The sequence below is a fragment of the Garra rufa genome, chromosome 8, assembly GCF_049309525.1.
Source record: "Garra rufa chromosome 8, GarRuf1.0, whole genome shotgun sequence".
Classification (NCBI taxonomy): domain Eukaryota; kingdom Metazoa; phylum Chordata; class Actinopteri; order Cypriniformes; family Cyprinidae; genus Garra; species Garra rufa.
The window spans coordinates 39544699-39568822 of record NC_133368.1 but is presented as its reverse complement, the minus strand read 5'-3'; the positions used below and the strand labels follow the sequence as shown (position 1 = coordinate 39568822).

The following is a 24124-nucleotide window of genomic DNA, read 5'->3' as shown; positions in this document are numbered from 1 at the left end:
TGGTTGATATGTACAAATCCTCTCAATGAGAGCCAGCTTTACAGTCTGAAAGCAGGCCCGCCGTCTGGAATGGCAATAATTCATTTTCTCACAGCAATCACAACAGACAGCGTGTTAGTACTGTACAGTTTATTCATTTGATCGCGTAATATTGTGTAATATTAATTGGAATAAGTTTAAGACATTCCCATGGATTTTGTTAACAGCAAACTAACAAGCAACAAATGTCAAATCTCTATAAGAATTATGACTTGTTTGTAAGAAAAAAAAAAATGTTTTTGGGCTCTGAGCGTTTGCGTTGTACCATCAAAATGCATCAGGTCTGCAGCGCCATCTAGTGATACATTATGAGTAGAACATTAGCAATATGGGCAAGCAGTCAAATAACTTTTTCATTTTTTGTCAGTGAACATTTGGTAAAATATTGGTTAGTGAATACTTTCCTTGTTTCATACAGTTCACACATTTTTCACACTTTTTTTTAAAATTTGAGGCATGGCAACTTGTGAAAATGATAGTTGCATAATATATATATATATATATATATAATTTTTTTTTTAAGAAATTAAGAATGCAATAAAATGATCAAAAATGACAGAAAAGACACTTAGAATTTCCATTTCAAATAAATGCTGTTGAACATTTTATCAAAAAATCTTTTTTTTTTTTTTTTTTTTTTTACGTATGACCATTTTTGCAAAATATGAAGAAGCACAGCTGCTTTCAACATTTATAATGATTGAATGTTTCTTGAGCAGTGAATCAGCATACTAGAATGATTTCTATGATTTCTGAAGGATCATGTGACACTGAAGACTGAAAAGTAATGACTGCTGAAAATTCAGCTTTGCCATCACTGGAATAAATTCTAAATTTCAAAATATATAAAAATAGAACTATATTAAATTGTAACAATAATTCATAATATTATTGTATTTTTTAAAAATCAAATAATCAATAATCAAATTTTTCAAAAACACAAAAATCCTATCCCACTTTGTGAGGAAAACACATGGTCCAGGTTTTAACTACTGCTTCAAAATGTTGTTTTTATATCATATTGCCACTTGGTGGCAGCAGTTAGCTTATGTACAGTTGAGGTCATAAGTTTACATGCACCTTGCAGAATCTGCTAAATGTTAATTATTTTACCAAAATAAGAGGGATCGTACAAAATGCATGTTATTTTTTTTTAGTACTGACCTGAAAAAGATACTTTACATAAAAGATTCAAATTTATTCAATATTCAAATTACCCTGTTCAAATGTTTACATATGCTTGATTCTTAATAATGTTGATACTTGAATGATCTACAGCTTTTTTTTTGTTTGTTTAGTGATAGTTGTTCATGAGTCCCTTGTTTGTCCTGAGCAGTTAAACTGCCAAAAAATTGTTTGGGTTTTCAGCATTTTTGTGTAGTTGAACCCTTTCCACCAATGACTGTATGCTTTCGAGATCCATCTTTTCACACTGAGGACAACTGAGGGACTCATATGCAACTATTACAGAAGGTTCAAACGCTCACTGATGCTCCAGAAAGAAAAAAGATGCAAAAGAGCCAGGGGGTGAAAACTTTTGAACAGAATGATGTGTACATTTTTCTTATTTTGCCTGAATATCATTTTTTATTTTTATTTTCATTTAGTACTGCCTTCCAGAAGATACTTACATGTTTTGCAGAAGACAAAATAAGTTAAATTTACCCAGATTTTCAAATTCAAAAAGTTTTCACCACCCAGCTTAATGCATCGTGTTTCCTTCTGAAGCATCTCAAAATCATACAGCCGTTGTTGGAAAGTGTTCAAATACACAATAATTTGTGAAACCTGAAGGGTCAGTTTAACTGTTCAGGACAAACAAGGGACTCATGAACAATTATCACTAAACAAACCAAAAAAAACACAGCTGTGGATCATTCAGGTAACAACACAGTATTAAGAATCAGTTGTATGTAAACTTTTGAACAGGGTCATTGTTATAAATTCAACTATTATTTTATCTTGTGGACTGTATGTAAACGTATTTTATGTGAAATATCTTACTCAGGTCAGTACTAAATAAAAAATAACATGCATTTTGTATGATCACTCTTATTTTCATAAAAAAAAAATACATTTAGCAGATTCTGCAAGGTGTATGTAAACTTTTGACCTCAACTATACATTTCTTAGGATGTTGAATAAGATCAGTTGGCAATATTGTAATGCCCTCTACAGGGTTATTAAAATCTCTCTCTCTTTTATCTTAGTTCCATGTCACCATTCAGTATTGAGAGCATTCGACGGCCACAGCCACCTGAATCTCCAGACTCCAAGAAGAGACGCATCCACAGGTGTGACTTTGCAGGCTGTAATAAAGTTTATACCAAGAGCTCTCATTTAAAGGCACACCGGAGGACACACACAGGTCAGTCAACACACAAATACAATCTTTAAACCTAGTTTCACTATCAGTTTATCTGAATTTTGGTTAAAGGAATCATTTGACCAAAATTAAAATTAGCTGAAAATTTGGTCAAAGATGGTAGATGAGTTTTTTTTTTTATCACAACATATTTAAAGAAATGTTTGTCAGCAATGGATCCCCTGTAGTGAATGGGTGCCATCAGGATGAGAGTCCTTGACTCCAATCCATCAGTCAATGTCTTGTGAAGCAAAAAGCTCACTTTTTGTAAAAACAAATCTATCATGAAGATGCTTTTAACATCAAACTGTTTCTTCCAGCTATTATATAGTTTTAGATTAATAGAATTAAAATTCTGTCAATAATTACTCACCCTCATGTCATTCCAAACCGATAAAACCTTTGTTCATCTCTAGAACACAAATTAAGATATTTTTGATGAAATCTGAGAGCTTTCTGACCCTGCATAGACAGCAATGCAACTGAAACATTCAAGGCCCAGAAAGAAATTGTTGAAATAATAAAGTTATTTTTTCTTGGCACACAAAAAGTATCCTTGTAGCTTCGTAAAATTGTGGTCGAAATTGCGGCCTTGAACTTTTCAGTTGCATTGCTGTCTATGCAGGGTCAGAAAGCTCTCGAATTTCATCAAAAATGTCTTAATTTGTGTTCCGGAAATATTGTGTGTATAAAAACAGCTGTTTGAACTCTCATTTTGACGCCACCCATTCACTGCAGAAGGATCTATTGGTGAGCAAGTGATGTGATGCTACATTTTTAGCTTATTTTTATTTTAGGGTATTCCATTAACCCGTCTTGACTGTTTCATATTTTACAATTTCTCTAATATTTCCGAAATTACAGTGGTGTTTGTTTTTGCCTAAGTATGGTTGATTATCTCCACCAGGTGAGAAGCCATACAAGTGCACCTGGGACGGCTGCACATGGAAGTTCGCCCGCTCGGACGAGTTGACACGGCATTATCGTAAGCACACAGGGGTCAAACCCTTTAAGTGCGGAGACTGCGACCGGAGCTTTTCCCGCTCAGACCATCTGGCCCTGCACCGTCGCAGACACATGCTGGTTTGAAGCCACCCACTCACTCACACACACGGGAGAGCTGGATCTCCCCCAATAATGTTCAGCTGGGCTGGACACAGAAACGGCCATCCCTGTCCCTGAGAAAGAACGAGAGAGAGGATAAAGAGCAAGCAAAAGAGGAGTATGATGCTTTCCCCACATTTGCAGAGCTAAAACAGGGTCCAGTCAGGGAGGGAGGAGGCTCATCCACAGGCCTGAAACAAGTCCAGGATGTTGATTGTCTCATGTTTGTTCAAAGGATTATTTCACTCGGACAAACGGTTTTGTTTTCTAGTTTTTCCTTTCCGAATCATCCGTGTGGTCTGTTTTAACATGGCTGCTTCTCACTCTACATCTACAATGTGAAGAAACGCAGAGTGGAATGGCTTTACGTGTTGTTCTGACAGGGGAGCGTGACCATGAATGGTATGCTTGCACAGTTTTTACATTTACCTTTTTGTGGAACATCGAGAGCCAGATCTGAGAGGGATTAAGCAGATCTTCTAATGATGAAGACTTTGGGCCAGTGATTCCAGAGGTTTCCGAAGTTGCCATTTACAGGTTAACACACCAGCGAATGAGATTACACGACAAACAATTTAGCATAGTGTTCACTTTGAGTCATTTTCTGTTGATTTTAAACTGAAATTGATTGAATTTGACAAAATTTGTCTTAATTGTATCACATTGACTCACTAATTAGAAAGATATATGTAAATTTGGATAATGAGGGTCAGGTAACTTGAGGCGGAGGAGCAATATACTTTTTTTTTTCTTTTTTTTTTTGAGCAGCACAGGGGTGAGCTGGCCTGGTCCTCACTCATATACACGGTCAAAACTTTGGACTTACCAGTGCCGCTTTGTTTTCTATAATTCAAATACCTCTTCTATTTATAGTGGATTTCTAGCTGCCACATTTCGGAGGTGTAGTCTCTCACAACTTTTTAAAATATGCTGAGGAAATCTCTTGAATGTCCTTTGTTTTCTTCTCCTTTTGTGAGATTGCTTTTAAACTATGATGTCAGTTATGGTCAGTACAACAGCACTGGTCATTGGCTTTGTCCTTCACTTTGTATTTATGAAGTGTCTTTGCAAACATCAGTGTATCCATTTGCTAATTATTTCGATAACACTTCAGTTAGTTAATGCATTTGGTAACAGTGAACTAACAATGTACATCACCATTCAGAAGTTTGGGGTCAGTAAGAATGTTTTTAAAAAGTAATATTATGATTAATATTACAATTTAAACAATTCATATAATCATATATTATACACTACCAGTCAAAAGTTTTTGAACAGTAAGTTTTTTAAAGAAGTCTTTTCTGGTCATATCATTTATTTGATCCAGAAATACAGCAAAAGCAGTAATATTGTGAAATATTTTACTATTTAAAAGAACTGCTTTCTACTGTAATATATTTTAAAATGTAATTTATTCCTGTGATCAAAGCTAAATTTTCAGCATCATTACTCTATTCTTCAGTGTCACGTGATCCTTCAGAAATCATTCTAATATGCTGATTTGCTGTTCAAGAAATATTTATTATTATTAATAATATTTAAAACAGTTGACTACATTTTTTCAGGATTATTTGATGAATAGAAAGATCCAAATATCAGCATTTATCTGAAAAAAAAAAAAGCTTTTGTAACATTATATACTATACAATTCAAAAGCTTGGAGTCAGTATAATAGTTTTTTTTCTCACTTCAAGAAATGCTAAGAATTCAGCTTTGAAATGACATTTCAAAATATATTCAAATAGAAATCAGTTATTTTAAATAGTAAAAATATTTCAAAATGTTACTGTTTTTGCCGTACTTTGGATCAAATAAATGCAGGCTTGATAAGCAGAAGAGAAATATTTGAAAACATTAAAAATCTTACAGTTCAAAAACTTTTGACTGGTAGTTTATATAATATACTGTACATATTTATATTATAATATAAAATGTAAATTATTCTTATGACAAAGCTCATTATTCCAGTCTTCAGTGTCACATGTTCCTTTAGAAATCATTCTAATATGCTGATTTGCTGCTCAAGGAACATTTCCTATTAACAGTTTTTGTGCTTAATATTTTTGTGGAAACCATTTCTACAGTTTGTTTCAGGATTCTGTAATAAATAGAAAGCGAGTTATTCAAAATAGAAATCTCTTGTAACATTATAAATGTCTTTACTGTCACGTTTGATCAATTGATGCGTCCTTTTAATGCTGAATAAATCTATTAATTATTTTCTAAAAAAAGAAAAAGAAAAAATCTTTCTGACCCCAACCCTTTGAATGTACAACACTTTAAATCATTTTCAATACACTGTTGTTCTATTCATGATATATTATACTATTCATCTTTGTTCATGATACAATAATATTAGTTAACACTTGAAATGTTTAGGCTACATAGAAATGAACAGTAACCAAGGTAAATAAGTGCTGTTAAAGTATTGTTCATGGTTAGGTCATGATACCTAATGCATTAATAATGGTAATGAACTGAACCTTATTGTGAAGTGGCAACAATGTACCAATTTTACAACATTTCCCACCCACATATATTATATATTTAGCATCATCTTAGCATCACAGCAGTTTAACGATCTCCAAAGTCACCAGTAGAGGGCAGTCAGTGAGCTGAATTACAAACGCATCCCTCATAAGCTTTCTTGGTGTTTTCTGTCTCTTTTTTTACGTTTTCTTTCTGCACTCGAATGTTCGAGATGTTAGAAAGTGATTCAAATATTTACTGAGCCATATCTGTTGATATTGGAATCTGTTCTAATGTTTAGTTAAGAAATTTCTCCTCAGTCTATCTATCGTTCGGTCGTTCGTTTTTTTCTAAGAGGGATTTGTTAAATTAAACATATAGACACTACACTAAGATACTCAGAAAAGCAATATGCCGCACTTGTGTGAATACAACTAATTCTTTTACATACTGTACCCAAATTTCACTGTGTGTTCCATGCTGTGCCGTTCATGTTTAGGTATACAGTAGGTTTTCACCAAGATGTCCAAGTTTTTTTTTAAGGAGAGCTGTCATTAGCTCTGTAATTCTTCTGTCCCGTTGATCCATATGCACTTTCAAGTGGCCATGGAAAGCCTTGTGACCACTTTTCAGATTATTAGATATTACTAGAATTCACATTCACTTTACAGTCTGCCTGTGCATGCAGGGGTGATCAAACACGCTGACTAAATCTACAATCAATCACACAGTTTGCTAGGGCATGTAGAAACTTTTCGTCACCAACAAAAGGAAACTGAAGTCAAATGCTGTGAAAGGAAACATATGTCAATAGAAACATTCTTTACTTAGTAACCGTTTGTCCGTTAGAGATGACCAATCCATTTCTAACATTTCTCTCTTTTTTGTTCGTTTGTTAATTCTGAAGTATTACGATGCACCATGTTTTATGTTCCTCACTGTGTACACGTGTGTGTATTCTCTTGTATATGGGCTTGAACATAACATGAGCACCTTGTTTTTATGAAGTATGGAAGTAATTATTTTAAGATAGACGTGACATTAATCACCAATGTATCTTATCATCATATTCTGTATTTTGAAGCGTGTCTGTAATGTGAGGCACTTCATCTGCATATGACTATTTTCTGTACAAAAAAAAAATACTTTTAAAGATGTTGTAATATATGTGAAAGTGAAAAGATATTGCTCAGTTTTACAGGCTGTAAATACCTATTAAAATAGGGCTTTTTTAAAAAATACAAGGGATTATCTTTATACGTAATATGCAGATTTTTCAGAGACATTCATCAACAATTCAAAAACTGTTCAGTGTGTGAGAACAACAAAGGCTTGTCATCTTAGAGGGATACTTTGGCCAAAAATGAAAAAACCTGTTATCATTTACTCACCTTTATGTCATTCTAAACCTATTTGACTTTTTATTTCGACATTTTTAGGACAAAAACACTCTTTTACAAAGAAGAAAGAAAGAAAGTCAGGTTTAGAACAACATGAAGGTGAGTAAATGATGACCGAATTTTTCATTTTCAGCTATACTATCTCTGTAAACGCACATGTAGAGCCGGTTCGAGTGAAACCGGTTGCAGTTGCATGCGGTTTTTAATGAACAATCAAATCAAATGTTCAGCTCATTACAGTATTCAGGCGGTGCTGCCTCATTTTTAGTCAATGTTTTTATACTCACTAGAAATGTGAATAAAGCAAAAACAACCCAATGAAACACAGTATTCAAGTGAGCCACAGATTTACAAGTATAGTGATAAATATTATACCGAATATTAAATTCCGTTTTACTCAATTCTGCATTACTTTCCCTCCCCTTTGGCATTATTATGTTTTTTGTGGCATAATTTTGTAAAGGCAAACAGGGTCAAAGTTATGCAATAATAATGAGTGCCTAGTATTATGAAGATTTTCACCGTTTCCCTGGTTTAATCACCTAGACATGTTCCTTTGAAATGCACTGAGCCTTATGAACCATTTTGAAGCTGTAAATATCCCGGTTGGTGTTTCTTGAACATTCTTTATGTGTCTCCTATGGAAGCTGCATAAGATTTATATGGTATTACTCACCTATGGAAGGACACATTTGCTTAATTAACAGGACTCTGGTTTACCTCTAACTTTATAAAATCGTGTGAACTTCTCATGCGTCCCCAGTTATGGAAATCAAACAGTCTGAATGTTAAGACACTGGTGGTACGGCATAATTCCTCCGTGAACAGCATTTCCCCCCCTTGAGTCTCTGTAAAATATTGCCTTTGTTTATGTATTTACTTTTACTTTCTTTGGAATCAAGTATTTACTCAATGGCCTTTGTTTCTTGTTTTGCTGATATTCTGTAATTATCTTTCTTGTATTTATGTATAGTGTGTGTATTGTAAATATATTCAGAGCTTTTTTTTTCTTTCTTTTTTGGGGGGGTTTTACTGTAAAATTGTGATATTTTACCCTGCTACTCTTCAAAGGGATTCCCTTCCCATTGGATTCTGTTGGAGGATGTCACGTCCCGATCATTTCAGAGGTTGAAAGTGTTTCAGCTTTATTTTGCTTCTCCAGAAGTTGTCTAAATATTCTGTGCTTTTTGCTATTCTCTGTATTTTCTTTTCTTTCTTTTTTTCCAGAAGATTGAGCTGTGAATTGAAATTGAGGTTACACGTTATACTTGTTTGATAATCTAATCGGAGGCATGGAAGTTAATAAACTTGCATTTTGTATGGAACATATTGGCATAAACTCATGTATTTACATTCACTTGATTACCATTTTTGCCCCATGAATTCCCGTGAGAGTTTTGAATGGGTTTTTATACTATTTGATTTGAGTACCTTAACAGTAAGCTAGTTCCTAACAAGTACTAAAGCTACCATATTAAATAAATAAATAAATAAAATTATACACTATCATTTTATTATATTTTTGTATTTATTTTATTTTTGGTAAATCCTATGTGCCGGGGCACATTAAATTGATCAAAAGTGACAGTAACGCCATTTATAATGTTTTAAAGGCATTTAAAAAAATAATGGTTTTCACAGAAACAGTAAGCACAACAGTTTTCAACATTGAGAAAAGAAAAAATGTTTCTTGAGAACAAAATCAGCATATTACAAATTGCATGACACTAAAGAGTAAAATAATGGCTGCTGAAAATCCTTTGCCATCACAGGAATAAAATGCATTATAAAATATACAGTTGAGGTCAAAAGTTTTCATACACGTTGCAGAATCTGCAAAATGGTAATTTTTTTTTTTACCAAAATAAGAGGGATCATACAGAATGCATGTTTTTTTTTTATTTAGTACTCATTTGAATAAGACATTTCACATAAAAGACATTTAGATATCGTCCACAAGAGAAAATAATAGTTGAATTTCAAATAAATGACACAGTTCAAAAGTTTACATACACTTGATTCTTAATATATTTAGTGATAGTTGTTCATGAGTCCCTTATTTGTCCTGAAAAGTTAAACTGGCCACTGTTCTTCTAAAAAATCCTTCAGGTCCCACAAATTCTTTGTTTTTTACCCATTTTGTGTATTTGAACCCTTTCCAACAATGACTGTATGATTTTGAGAGCCATCTTTTCACAACTGAGGGACTCATATGCAACCATTACAGAAGGTTCAAATGCTCACTGATGCTCCAGATGGAAAAACAATGCATTAAGAGCCAGGGGTGTAAACTTTTGAACAGAATGAGGATTACCATTTAAAGATGAGCATTTGAACCTTGAGTCCCTTAGTGTGAATAGATGGATCTCAAACTCATACAGTCATTGTTGGAAATTGTTCAAATATACAAAAATTCTGAAATCTGTGGGACCTGTGGGAGAATTTGTTGGACCTGATGGATTTCTCTGAAGAACAGCAGACAGTTTAACTGTTCAGGACAAACAAAAAAACAAACAAAAAACAGCTGTGGATCTTTCAGGTAACAGCACAGTATTAAGAAGCAAGTGTATGTAAACTTTTGAATGGGGTCATTTTTATTAATTTTTATTATTATTTTCTCTCGTGGACAATATGTAAACGTCTTTTATGTGAAATACCTTATTCAGGTTGGTACTAAATAAACAATACAATGCGTTTTGTAGATTCTGCAAGGTGTATGTAAACTTTAGACCTCAACTGTATTAAAATAGAAGACAGTTGTTTGAAATTGTAGTAATATTTCACAATATTATTGTAATTCTGTTCAAATAAATGCAGCTTTGGTGAGTGTAACTTTAAAATGTCACAGACTCCAGTATTTATCCACACAATCTCAGGGCCTTCAAAAGATTATAACGATAGGCTGTCCAAATAAAACTTCGAGTCAGATGAACAACATATAAATAGAATTACAACCTATTTTTGTTGTATGAAACATTTCATTGATATTTCTTTCCGTGCGATTTTTGTGGGAATAACTCAATCGTTTTCTCTTAAGGGTATGAGCAACATCACAGTGATCCTATAAGTGCTTTCAGTAAATGGCATTCACTAAAGAGGATCACAGCTGAGCTACTGTTTGATCCATACTCTCATCTGCAAAGATCATCTAAATGTCAGGTCAAATAGTGAATTAAACTATTGTTCCTTTCCATGAAAGAAAATAAATGAGTTCCCTATTGACACAAGGCTTTTCAAAGAAACATGAAGGCATTGACTTCACGATAACAATCTTCCTCAGAGACAAAGCAGCTGGGCTGATTCCGAGCGTGTTTAACAAGCATTATATAACACCCAATCTTAAAGTTACTAGCCGGCGATCAGTAATAATCAAATAACATCACTCCTTTGGCCAGCGGGTCTTCACACTGAGGCGCAATATGTAACTGTGCTGACTTAGCAGTTACTGTAGCTAGTATGCTAACCTCTGGTAAAAAGAGGCCAGACAGATAAACCGTATAGCAATACATTCTCAAATGTGGCTATTGTCTTGTATGTTACTTCAAAATTGTACCTTTATTTGATAAATACTACAAATCCAAGACCTTTCCATCCTAGTGTTTGTTAGCATACCGGTTAGCATACATACTTGTGAGATTACAGTACAGTGTCTGTTATCTCCTCGGATACAATCCTCAAGAGGTTTCTTTTAAAGAAATGTAACAATACAACAACATAGTCTATTCACTTGGTGTTTTCAGTGTTTTTGTTCCTGTGTAGACCTAGCTGTTATGTATTTCAGGACAATAGCATCAGTACATAGTGAAAAAGTGAATTGCTCATGTTCCGAATGGGTCGCTTATGTAAGAAGTGATTCAGAAAATAATATACACCCTAGTGATGAAAAGAATGCATTGTGAAAATGTCAGGTTATTTTTTTTAATGACTGAGGCCTTTCTGCTGTTACTCAGTGATTTGTATACAGGCGCGATAATTATAGTATCAATTTAATTGGGTGTTACCACTCAACACCATCAACTTTCAACTCTGACAGGCCGTATTAGCAACTGTAACCACACCTCCGTTTATTCACCTAATCACATGTGAGCCAGGATGACTGGACACTCCAGTTCAACCCGACAGACTAAGACTTTAAAGATCTGCCTCCATATTATGTGTAATAACAGTAATGATGTATGTATTTAACATTAACTGTACTCATCTAAGTGCTGCAAATTAGAGTGATTAATGGGTGTGTTTAACATTCTAATCTTAAGCAGTTTGAACCTTTAATTACAGCAATTAAGAGTTTTTCTCTTTCGGTTTTGGTCACCAAATGAAGAACTTCTAGCGATATATGTTCTTCCTCTCTCTCGCTCGAAAACATATAAACACCGAGGATCCTCATATTACGTTACCTCAGATAAAAACCAACTCCATATGTCCACAATCTATTTTACTCCCATCTCAGGAACAACATCAGCTTGTCATCTGTGACGAGTACCTTCTGTTACGCATTTGCAATCTCTGAAAAATAAGGCGGAAAACATTTTTATCACTGTAATGGAAAATAAGAGATTTTATGAGGCCACACATACAGATGTAACACACACCATAAGCCAAACCAACTAATGTAAACAATCAGCTGCCACATTGTTCCACATAATGCGGCCATTTAGAGCACTAGTGGTTTGAACAAACCGCTTCCCAGTAACCGGTGCACATTTCATGTAAGCGTTGAGTTACATTTTATAAAATAGAAATTAAAAAAAATAAATACACGTCATATGTACATTTAAAGCTATCATTTATCCCAAACAAATGCATAGTAAGGAAAAAATAAACAACTATGGAAGTAATCGATATCCGACCTGTCCTCTTGCCAGGAAAAATACAGCATTTGTACCACTTATTGCATTTCAGTAAAACACAGGGATTAACATAAAGGAGTTCAATCTTCAGATTGTGCTCTTTTTGCCTACGTCAAGCGAAACCTCTTTGAAACATATCATAGTTTGGATTTCATCCAACTCTTTGGTGTTCTGAAGCTACATTTAATTTTCTAATTCCCCAGCAGCTCCCGCACAAATTTATGAAGCTCTGTTTCTTATCACGTGCCGCTTTTATAAGACGTTAATTCAGCATTTGTGGCTCACATTCTTGGAGTTTGGTTCTACAACCAAGACTACAGTTCATTTTATGATTGATACAAGTACGAGTAGTCATTTACAGGAATATTCTGGGTTCAATAAAAGTTAAACTCGGTTGATAACGCTTGTGGCATAGTGTTGATTACCACAGAACTTTCAAAATCTTGTTTCAATTGGTATAGCCACAAGCTCTAAACAAGAACATGATCAAGATTACGTCACAAGTTATGTCAATTAATCTTGTATTAAACCTGGAATATTGCTTTGAAGAAGATTAAAACTGCCCACAAGTTGTTGAACGTACATTTTAGGTGGCACCGCAATTCTACAAGGTAAAAAAGGCACATTAAAAGTAGTTACGTCATAAATGATGACCTTAAAGTATGCAGACAAACAAGAAAACAAACAAACAAACATGTCGAAAGAATGTCCCATCTGGCAAATGAGCCAAGTTCTCATCAATTAGCTGGTTTTGTGACCACAGGAGCCGTACCGACGGCAGGGTTTGGTCCTGTTGTACCTGATGAACTGCCAAAACCCAAGATTAACCAACACACCCAAATCCTAATTAGTATCATCAACAGAGGTCCTGATAGCCCTCCCGCGGCACCGTCAGAACAACGAGAGCGGGCGGCTCTAGTTCTGGTGTCTTTTCATGTGGAGGGCCAGGTGGTCCGATCGGGAGAAGCAACGGCTACATACGGCGCACTGGAAAGGTTTGGCCCCCGTGTGCTTCCTGAAGTGGCGCGTTAGCTCGTCAGAACGGGCGAATCGCCAGTCGCACCCCTCCCATGAGCACTTGTATGGCTTTTCGCCTGCAATGAAACACAGGCCAATACAGGTTGAGGGGAGAACACCACCACAACATAATGAGAGAAGACACAGAGTCACGGTCACAGGCTGCACGCAGTAACATACAGCCTGACTGGTATAGTCTGGTTCACAAACAAATGACATCTAATTTGGTTCTTTTTAGTGAATCAAATAAATGGAGCGTAACTACTTTAGTACCTTTTATGACCAAATGACCCTTATGAGCCAGTGCTTTTAATGAATCATTCAAAATGACTCGAATAAATCAGTCTTATGGACTCTTCGCTGAATGAATATCTGTGACTGTGATCTGTAAGTTAACATTACTTTCAGCGATCGAATAGTTTGCACTAAAAAAATATATGAATAATAAAGAAGAATGTATAATATTTTATACTTGAATGTTTTACAAACATATTTGTGACCATGGACCACAAAACCAGTCTTAAGGAGCATATGTATGTTTGTAGCAATAGCTAGAAATATATTTCCTACCGTAAACATATCAAAACTTAATTTTTGATGAGTAATATGCATTGCTAAGAACTTAATTTGGACGACTCCTATCCTAACAAACCATACATCAGTAGAAAGCTTATTTATTCAGAAAGAAATGAACCCTTATGACTGGATTTGTGATGGTCATATTTAACAGATCACTTCAGTTGGTAGAGATTTGGTTGTGTTGATTAGTATATCTGTTAAATAAATAGGAATAGTTTAGGCTTGTTCCTTGTCAAATTTATTCCAACTGTTATATGCTTAGACGACTCTACTTTAACATCTATTTTATGATATTCAACGACTGTGCGAACATCTTGTGATATTGCTTATTAAATGTCTTACCTGTGTGAGTACGTAAATGGGCCTTCAAATGTGAGGACTTGGTGTAGACCTTCTTACATCCTGATGTATGAGAAGAAAATAAATGTTAATAAGTATCATGACTTTTAACATTAAAGCTCATATCCATTATAAACATTAAAGGGACAGTTTGGCAAAATATGAGAATACTGTGAATACATTTCTTCAACTCATTTCGTTCCAAACCTCCATGACTTTCTGTCTTCTAAGAAACACAAAAGCAAAAAAGTGTTTTTTTATACATTAAAAGTCAAAGAAGTTCTTTGTGCTCCACAGAAAAAAGTCACGTAGGTTTGGAACAACACAAAGGTGAGGAAATGTTCATTTTAGGGGGGGCTATCCTTTGAACTAACATTCTGGCCAGCTCTGACTTGTCCAGCAGCCTTATATACAATGTCAAAAGGTTTTCACTATTGTGTCCTAAGCCACTTAGTCAGTCAAAGTCCAACCTAAAAACCGGTAATTGCCCAAAGTTTAGTCATGTCAGTCCACAATATTTATTCAACAACATTAAATCACCTGAATAGCCATTTAAGCTTGTGTGCGTCAGATGGACTATGTGTAAAAAAAAGCTGCAGATTCGTTTAAGGCCTTAAATGTGACCCTGGACCACAAAACCAGTCATAAGGTTAAATTTGACAAAACTGATATGTATACATATGAAAGCTCAATAAATAAGCTTTCTATTGATGTATGGTTTGTTGGGATAGGACAATATTTGGCTGAGATACAACTATTTGAAAATCTGGAATCTGAGGGTGCAAAAAAAATCTAAATACTGAGAAAATCACCTTTAAAGTTGTCCAAATTAAGTTCTTAACAATGCATATTACTAATCAAAAATTACATTTTGATATATTTATAGTATGAATTTTACAAAAAATCTTCATGGAACATGATCTTTACTTAATATCCTAATGATTTTTGGCATAAAAGAAAAATCAATCATTTTGACGCATACAATGCATTTTTGGCTATTGCTACAAATATACCCCAGCGACTTAAGACTGGTTTTGTGGTCCAGGGTCACAAATATGATTTCAAATAAAGTGTCACATTCTAAATGATCTAGATGCTAAATTCAGTCTCACCTGGTACATCACAGTGATGTATTCTCCTTTTGTCTAAGTCAGGATTGTTTCTGCGGTTATATTGGGCAGGTGTTGCTTGTGTTTGGACAGAAAGTGCTGGTCCAGGGGTAAGACATGCCATTTTAGATGCCATGCTGGCAGCATATGATGGAGGTGGCGATAAGTTCTGTATGAGTTCTTTCCTTCTATCTGGGCTGCCTGGTTCTGAGTTGGGAGGAGAGGGTGGTAAATAAGACGCCCTCTTCGGGGGATGCTGAGCAAACTGAGCAGTTAGCGAATATCCACTGCTGCTCATATTACAAAGTGGTCGTTCTGCAATATGGCTGGGTTGCGGATGAACGGCGTTATACGCCGGCATGGGAGGGCATGTGGCATTGTGGGAATCTGTGCCGGCAGGCACACTGGGCTCAAGCTCTGAATTCAACAGCTGAAACAGTGGAACGTCTGGGAATTCGAGGGACGGAGTCTCTTGCTTGACGTAAACATTGCTACCTGTTTCCGCAGCTGGGCTGTAGAGGTTTGTGTACTCTGGGTGCGTCATGGTGGGCGCAACCGAGCCGTGGCAACTGGAGTAGTTGAAAGATGAATGCAGAGGTTCTGTCTTTATCTGCGGTGCTGTGGACCTCACAGGTCTACACATGCCGGTCCGTAGATAGGTGACGTCTGGTAAAAAAACATTCATGTTTATGCTGTATGGAGTGCCTTGGTCCATCGTTAGGGAATTCTCTTGACAAAACTTCTTATGGTCTGACAGCGTGTGAAACTGAGGCGGCAGGTACCCATCCATATCTGATCTGAGGAACAGAAAAATAGGTTTTCATTCAGCACAAAAACATACATGAACAGAAACAAGTTTGTTCGTCTATATCCAACAATAATGTAGCCAAAATCAATCTTTAGCTGATTAGCATGTCAGTTTTAACCAGATGCTGTAATTGTAGTCTTGCTGAATTTTACCAAAATCATAAACATTTCATTATGTTATAGTTTTACCAGTGTATGATTCAAACTCTGTTCATCACAGTTCAGGACGGGTCCTCAGTGATGGTTTTGGGACTGTGTACGTTCTTATGGTGCCAATAACATGAAACTCTACAGCTATTAGTCACATGGTATTTACCACTTAGCTGATTGGCTCAAAACATTGAATATTTCCAGCCGAGCAACTGCCATTGACATGGCAATGCTAATGAATAGCTTTCTTCACTTATTATATATACACCTCTTTGCCATAAATCCTTTAAGCGTTCTAGTAAACAATGCAGAAATTCCAGAGAATTATAAAACAAGTTCAGAGGAATTCATCTTTAAACTGACTTTTTCCTTCATTGTGTTCCAATGTATATCCACACTCTTAAACACAAAGATCTTAAACTTATTAAAATTTCTGCCATTTTCAAATCAGCCTCTAAATACACAGGCTTGTTGCTACCTTACACCGAAGAAGGAACCCCAAGCAAGCTCTCTCACTCACTCTCTCTCTCTCTCTCTGCCATCCATAAACTAGGAAATACTCCATCTGAATTTAGAGCCTACAGCTGCTCTGCTGTTATGGAGTTTTCAGATTAAGGTCAGTGCAGAGTTCAGCACAATTCATCCAGCATGCTTCATATATATAACGTACTAGAGAACACCATTAGAAAACATTACTGTAAAATAGAAGCTGTGCAGCGATTATGCTATGTTTTAGAGCAAAAGCATAAATAACACAGGCGTTTCGGTAAGCTTGCCACCCAGCACTGTTTACCAATGTAACATGCGATTACAGATTCACTCTACCAGAATGTGATGCTTTGATGGAGTGTCATTAAATCCACTGTAATCGTCCTCTCTCAATGCCTCGTTCAGTTCTTATAGGTGTTTTATTCTAGCCGTGGATCCTGCTCAACAAAGCGTTGCCCATAACCGCATGTCCTCCGCTGAAATAAACTGGAGATCACGTCATTCAATATGCCGCAAATGAGAACGACACGACAGCCACAGCCAGCCAGAGATGTCAAGCGCTTTACGCGTTTGACAAGACAAATTACGCAACTGCCTCGTTTCAATGCCTCAAAACGGGGCGGGGCTTTGTCATCATACATTTAATAATTCACCCAAACAGGTTTTCATGATCTGTATTAGTCTTGTAAAACAAGATGAAACATGGCAATGCACTGTAAAACCAATCAATAAATAAAAATAAAATAATTATTATTATAGGCTACATATTATTAAAACTGGCTGCTGTAATTGCCACAACTTTACCATACAAATACAGATCTATTGGTGTTGCCATGAAATAGGCTATATTGTTCCACCAACCTATTATTGCTATTAAAAATGTTTGTTACCCTGAAATGTACACAGATGGGACCCGAAGTTTGTCAAAACTGACCCACATTTTAATTTTATTTTCAACAACTGTGACAAATAAATACAGTGTCCCATATACAAAACACAAAACACCATAATAACATCCTTAAATAATTCAGTGAGCATTAACTAAAAATACAACACTTCAGTGCATAGAGCTGATGACAAAATTCCAAGAAGAAACAATATCACTTTACAATAAGGTAAGGTTCATTAGTTAACATTAGTTGCATTAGTAAACATAAAATGAACAATACTTCTACAGCATTTATTAATCTCAGTTAATCTTCATTTCAGCATTTACCAATGCATTATTAAAAGCACAAGTAGTGTTTGTTACCATTAATGTACTGTGAACTAACATGAACAAACAATAAACGACTGTATTTTTATTAACTAACATTAACAAAAATGAATAAATAGTGTAATAAATGTATTGTTTATTGTTCATGTTAGTTAATAACTAATGTTAACAAATGACATCTTATTGTAAAGTGCTGCTGAAGAAACTTTTTAAAGAAAAATCCCGACAAATGTGATGATCTGCAAAGGAATTTGGGATAAGGTAAAAAATAAAAATAAAAAAAGTGTAAAAATTGTTTACTGTAAAAGAATACATATTGCCATATTGAACAGAAATTCTCTCTGTACATTTTTTGGTAATTTATACTTTTTACTTAAAAAATTGCCATTTTATATTGTATATATGGTAAGGTACAGTATAAATAACATGCTTTTACTGTAGCATTATATTCTATTTAAGACCCTGGACCAAAAAAACAGTCTTATGTAGCAGGGGCATATTTCTAGCGATAGCCAGCAATCCATTGTATGGGTCAAAATTATAGATTTTTCTTTAATGCCAAAAATCATTAGGATATTAAGTAAAGATCATGTTCCATGAAGATATTTTGTAAACGTCCTACTGTAAATATATCAAAACTTAATTTTTAATTAGTAATATGCATTGCTAAAAACATAATTTGGACAACTTTAAATGCGATTTTCTCAATATTTAGATTTTCTTGCACTCTCAGATTTTAGATTTTCAAACATCGACCAAATATTGTCCTATCATCACATGGGTGATGTATCTCAATTTAAAAAAAATTGCCCCTTATGACTGGTTTTGTGGACCAGGGTCACATATTATTTGTTCATTAAAATGATTACATTTTTATATTATAAATAAAGTGAGACCAAACGTCTGAATGGGTTACCAAAATGTTTAAGTTAAATGAATGGCAATATCTCTTAATATCATCTCATTATAAATTTATAACAGCACTTGAAGGTTATCAGTCCAGATAAGCCACACAACTAAAACTATTTTTTTGGTATTTGACTGATACACTGTAAAAAAAAAAAAAAAAAAAAAAAGCCATACAATTTACGGTCAAAAATACGGTAGCAATGTTTTACGTTTTACAGTTTTCAGTTAAATTTACAGGTAAATACCGTAATTTCACTGATATAATGTTAATGTACCAACCTTTTGAAGTCATGAAATCTGTTTTGTACCTTTGCAATACACTGATAACCACCAAAAAGCAGGTGGTGATGACAACATCACATGATGAACCAAAGCCCATCACAAGGAGATTTTCAATAATAACATATATAGAAGGTGCACAGTGTCATTCACACAAACACTAAACACCATCATGGTAACACACATAAAAAATAAATAATGCAAAAAGTAGGGATGTCCCGATCCGATCACGTGATCGGAAATCGGGCCGATCACGTGGTTTCAGACTCAATCTCCATCAGGACTCGGATATATATGTATATATTCTCATTAATTTTTAACACATCTATAGTTATGCGGTGGCACAGAGTTAGACCTCTTGACTCCACATAGAAACACAGCAAACACTGTGGCACTTGTTTTTTCATTTGTTTATATGCCTGCCGGGTATTTTAAGTTGAGGTGCTGTTTGTTTTTATATTAGACTTTTTTATATATTTACTGTTGCACTAAAGTCCAGAAGTGAAGAATTTATGTAATTTATTACTTGATTGTTCATGCTACCTCGCAGAAGTGCTCTGTTTGTTAACAAATGTTAAAATAAGGTGAATTAAATAAAAAAAAGAATAAAGAAGAGCGAAGAAACAGATCCAGGATGTTCCTTATTTTTTATTTATTATAGAAGTATCGGATCGGGACTCGGTATCGACAGATACTCAAAATCAAATGACTCGGACTCGAGGGCAAAAAAACCTGATCGGGACATCCCTAGCAAAAAGCATTAATGTAACAACATTAGATGTAACATACAACCCTAATGTACAAAAAAAAAAACTAAGAAGAAAAAGTAATTTTAACAAAAAAAACATCAAATAAAGAAAAATGAAACACAGGGAATTCTGGGAATGTCAATTTACGGTTATTCACTGTAAATTTTACGTTCTTTTTCCACTTCCAAAAACGGTATACTACCGTAAAACTACATGCACAGTTTTTCACCGTATATACAGTAGAAGGGGAACTTACCGTTAACCATTTCACAGGTTTTTACCGTAGCATTTTTACAGTTTTTTTACCATTAAATTCACGGTCATTTTTTACAGTGATAATATCCTTAATCTATATGAATACAGTATGGAATTCCATGGAATGGGTTAATTCACATTTATGCTTCTCTCCCTCTTTCTCTCTCTCTTTTTCTCCCTTGGGCCATATGTGCTGGTATGCAAAACGGCTTGACTGCACTGCAGCTGCCTGTGTGGATTGTGTGTTCTATGCCAACATGCTAGGAGAAGTGTTGAAGTAGGCAAAGTTGCTGCCAGGGACAAATATCAGGAATGTTTTGATTAAAATAGCACACAATCATAAACGATCACTTGGGATGCCTTGGTAGGCTGATTTGTGGACAAATTTGATGTCACTTAAGGAGAATTTAGTTCATAAAACCAGTTATGCTGTAAAAATGTCAAAAAAAATGTCAAATTTACAGTTAGAGGGAGTCAAACGGGCATGAATGACTGTGGCAGGATGATTCCATGCTGCAGTTAAAATCTGTCAGAATGTTGCTGATTGGTAAAAATGTGCCTGAAAGTTTCATTTACTATGAAAGGAAGTCAATGTTATAATAAGAAGTCGATGTTATAATTTGAAGTCGAAATAAAGGCCGTTCCCATCATTCATATGTGAACCTGCATTGTCCTGCTCTACAGAAGTATTTGAAAACCAAACACAGGTATATATTAGGAAAACAAAGACACATGTTGGACAGGTTTAGAGATTTATTCTGGGGCCGGACAAACCACTGAAACTGGAACAATGTGATGGACATCTGATGTTTCTCTTTGTGAGGTTAGACTTAATTTTCTGAAAACTGCTTTTGGCTCACATTTGCAGCATTAATCAAATAATATTTCTGTGTAAAATACTTTTACAGTAAAGGCACAGTTTATGCAGAAACCTGCACAACTTGTTTTCATTTATGGAACATTTAAGACATTTTGAAAATGATCTCAATTAATTTTTTTGGTGATAGTCAGTGGTGAAAGAAAGTTCCCTTTCATGGTTTGACTGTGGTAGGCATATGCTGTATTGTATACAGCAGACTTTCTTATAAAACACAGCTAAAATACAGATTTTTCTTTCATTTCATTGTTGTGTTTGTCATGAAGTCTATTTGTGACATTATTTGTAACATACATGTACAAACATTTTGTTTGGCACGCCTATGCCACATTGCCAAATGTTAAATCAAGATCCACTGAATCTAGTTATGCATTGAATGCGCATCAAAGACGAGTATTTTCTGTTGCTCATTAGAGAATTTAAGGATCATAGCAGCCAGGGAGCATCTGTTGATGTTGGCACACGGACATCAGCATATGAATGCAAGTAATTCATGTTGCATGTCATTAAAAACTTAGGATATGCCGACAATTGGATGCCAGGCTTTAGAAAATGCAAAGCATGTGAGTGAGCATCTACTGTACATCAACTAATAAGGTGAAAAAACTGTTTACAACAGATGAATTGCAAATTCTTATTGTTTATCATTTGCAGTTCATAGTAAATCATAGTAAAAGGGAAAAAAGCCATGTATCATGCAAATGGATCCTATTTTAAAACAACATTTGTTGCATATATACAGTGTGAGGTGAGGTGTTTTGAAAGCATTTGCATTAAGTGCTCAAGTTCTTTCAAGCTCTACAATAAATATTGATGCTCAAGGAAAGATATTTGTTCCTGAAATTCAAGGTTTTCTCAAAAGGATTGTATTAATCACCAATTGTATTCATCTTCTGTGATATTTAAAAAAAAGCAGGTTATAATGTCAAATTGTAGTTTTAAAGGGTGTGGTGTATCAGGAAGCCCACATTGTCAGTGGGATTACAGATGGCTTATTGAAAGAGCTTTTTAAGATAATATTTAATGCTTGATGGCACTGAAAAAGAACTTCTTAATCCATGTGAGTATTTGTGTTTATGTGACATGTGAACTAGCACACAGAAAAAACAGATAGAGAAAGAGATATATGTGTGATTTACCTTTGGTTTTATGGATGAATATGGGCGTCTTCAAGATTTCTAATCATGGGAAATGTTTATTAGACAAGTACAAACTGTTTGAAGCAAAAAGCAGAGCACCACTGAGACATTATGCTTTAATATGAACATATGGGACATATAGATTTAACAGCAGTTAAGTAGATATGTGAGAAAAGAAAAAACATTTATTTTTACACCGTGGAATAGCAATAACAATCAAAGCTGTTTTTAAAGATTATTCTGATGACGGCTTAGCAGAAGTATCAAAGTCATCAAAGGTTCAGCGTGTACTCTCGGTGCAATTTACGACAAAAGCTGGTTGCATGGTAATGACTAAAAGGAGTGAGAGTCAATCTTAGGCTTTTGATGAGGAGATTTGTATGATTATGTATAAACACTGTCAACCTAACTTGTCTGACAGGAGATATCAATCATAGGTTACTCTCAGGCTCATTTGAGAAAACGTGAAACAATTCTGACAACTCTCACATTAGCTGGCTAGCATCATCATCTTTTGTCTGGTAATAAAGTGTAGGGTCACCAAATGCACTAATAAGAGTCACTTTTAGCCACCAATGAATTCTGTCAACACAATTTTGACAGCTTTGGTGAAAAACAGAATTCATTTATCAGATTAAGAATTAAGGGCAAGTACTGTAGGCATTTCTGTTTAAAGCTGTAAGCCATAACCAAATTCATTTAAGTTCAGCCAAAATTCTGTATGAAAGTGTGGCTGCCGTCATTTTTTTGGATCTTTGATCTTTTAAAATCAGCAATCCTAGCTGTAGAAAAACATTAATTAAGAAGCTGTTTAAGGCAAATTATGATAATTTGAAAGTAATAAGAAAAGCAATCATGTGAAAATTATTTTTGGGTTTCCCACAGCCAGATTATTCATAAAACCTATTCATGACTCTTCATGTTTTTCCCCCTTGTTGTTGCTTTTCCACCAAAATAATGTCACGTCTTATTTTACCATCGTCCTGAAGTCAGTGGGTTTTCTGAATGGGTTTTTGTTTAAATGGGTGAAATAAGGTCTGTGATTAACACAAGCTGAAAATATTTTCATGTTCATTCTTTGGCATAAAATACACCATTAATACTAACTTCCGATTTTTAGAACGTTTTTGTCAAGTTTTACTTGAGAAAAGTGGTTGCTAACAAGTGGCTAAATGGGATAACAGAGATTGTCATGGACATTAAACATCATCATGCCAAAAATCCAAACCTCTTTACCGCTTTTACAGCTTCATTGTGTTTACAATCAGATTCTTGCAAACTATTTCAACTCAAACTTTCGAAACTGTTTTTAAAATCAAGACTATCAAGAGTATTGTGGGAAGCCTAATGGTGGTGACATTGGAGTCTGTGGTTTAGTTTGTTTATAAGGCTGGCATTTGTAGTTAGGTTTCAAAATTCATAAAAGTTGTGATCATCTGTGAAGATTATAATGCTGAACAAAAAAATGCAGGAATTTTTAACTTCTGCTGGTCACAGATCTTATTTTCTACAATAATCAAAAATCCAGTTGAGAAATGTTATTGTGTGTGCTTTCTTCTGAATATTTTTGTAGGTTGGCCTACAAAAATATATAATCATGTGTATCACTCTAAAAACAACTGAATTTTGTCAAGAGGCCAAGGTTTGGCTGAACCAGTTAGCCTCTGCTGGTGGATATCATAACTACATGTGAGCCACGAACTGAGTTTCCATGAGCAAATGGTATGGTAGCAAACAATTTACATGAAAAGAAAAATAATATTTATGTGTATTATTAGTATATTAAACACTACAAGTTTTAAGATATAGAAATTGCTGCACAAGAATTGATAAGAATAATTCTACTGACTACTATCATTGGAGAAAGCAGCGTGAACCACGTGCGTCTTTGTAAGCGAATCACCTGACAGACGCCATTAAATCACCTGTAGCAAAACTGTCAGAGTCATATCAGTTTTATTATTTACGTAATTAACACCAATT

At 34.8% G+C, this 24124-nt stretch overlaps 2 protein-coding genes across 3 annotated transcripts in view; one reads left to right on the top strand and one right to left on the bottom strand.

The window, feature by feature from the left end:
• Positions 1-8706, top strand: part of klf12b (Kruppel like factor 12b) — a 64101-nt gene extending 55395 nt beyond the window's left edge. The window contains exons 5-6 of the mRNA XM_073845242.1: positions 2250-2407; positions 3312-8706. Of these exons, the coding sequence (XP_073701343.1) occupies positions 2250-2407; positions 3312-3493 (340 nt within the window). The 3' untranslated portion in view covers positions 3494-8706. The remainder of the gene's footprint in view (positions 1-2249; positions 2408-3311) is intronic.
• Positions 8707-8979: 273 nt separating this feature from the next.
• Positions 8980-17272, bottom strand: klf5b (Kruppel like factor 5b). Of its 2 annotated transcripts, none has more exons than XM_073845243.1 (4): positions 17054-17272; positions 15275-16068; positions 14166-14225; positions 8980-13321 (listed from the first exon to the last, which is right to left on the bottom strand). In XM_073845243.1, the coding sequence occupies exons 2-4, from the start codon at positions 16059-16061 to the stop codon at positions 13143-13145; spliced, it is 1026 nt and encodes a 341-aa protein (XP_073701344.1). In that variant the 5' UTR covers positions 16062-16068; positions 17054-17272; the 3' UTR covers positions 8980-13142. The 2 variants fall into 2 exon arrangements, with proteins under 2 accessions (XP_073701344.1, XP_073701345.1); XM_073845244.1 differs by having other exon boundaries at positions 15275-16063.
• Positions 17273-24124: the final 6852 nt, after the last annotated feature.

Coding starts and splice junctions, on each gene's coding strand:
- klf5b (XM_073845243.1), bottom strand. CDS start 16,061: ATGGATGGGTACCTGCCGCCTCAGTTTCACACGCTGTCAGACCATAAG. Junction 14,226..15,274: donor ACATCACTGTGATGTACCAG/GTGAGACTGAAT, acceptor CTCATACATCAG/GATGTAAGAAGGTCTACACC. Junction 13,322..14,165: donor CCATTTACGTACTCACACAG/GTAAGACATTTA, acceptor GTTTCATTGCAG/GCGAAAAGCCATACAAGTGC.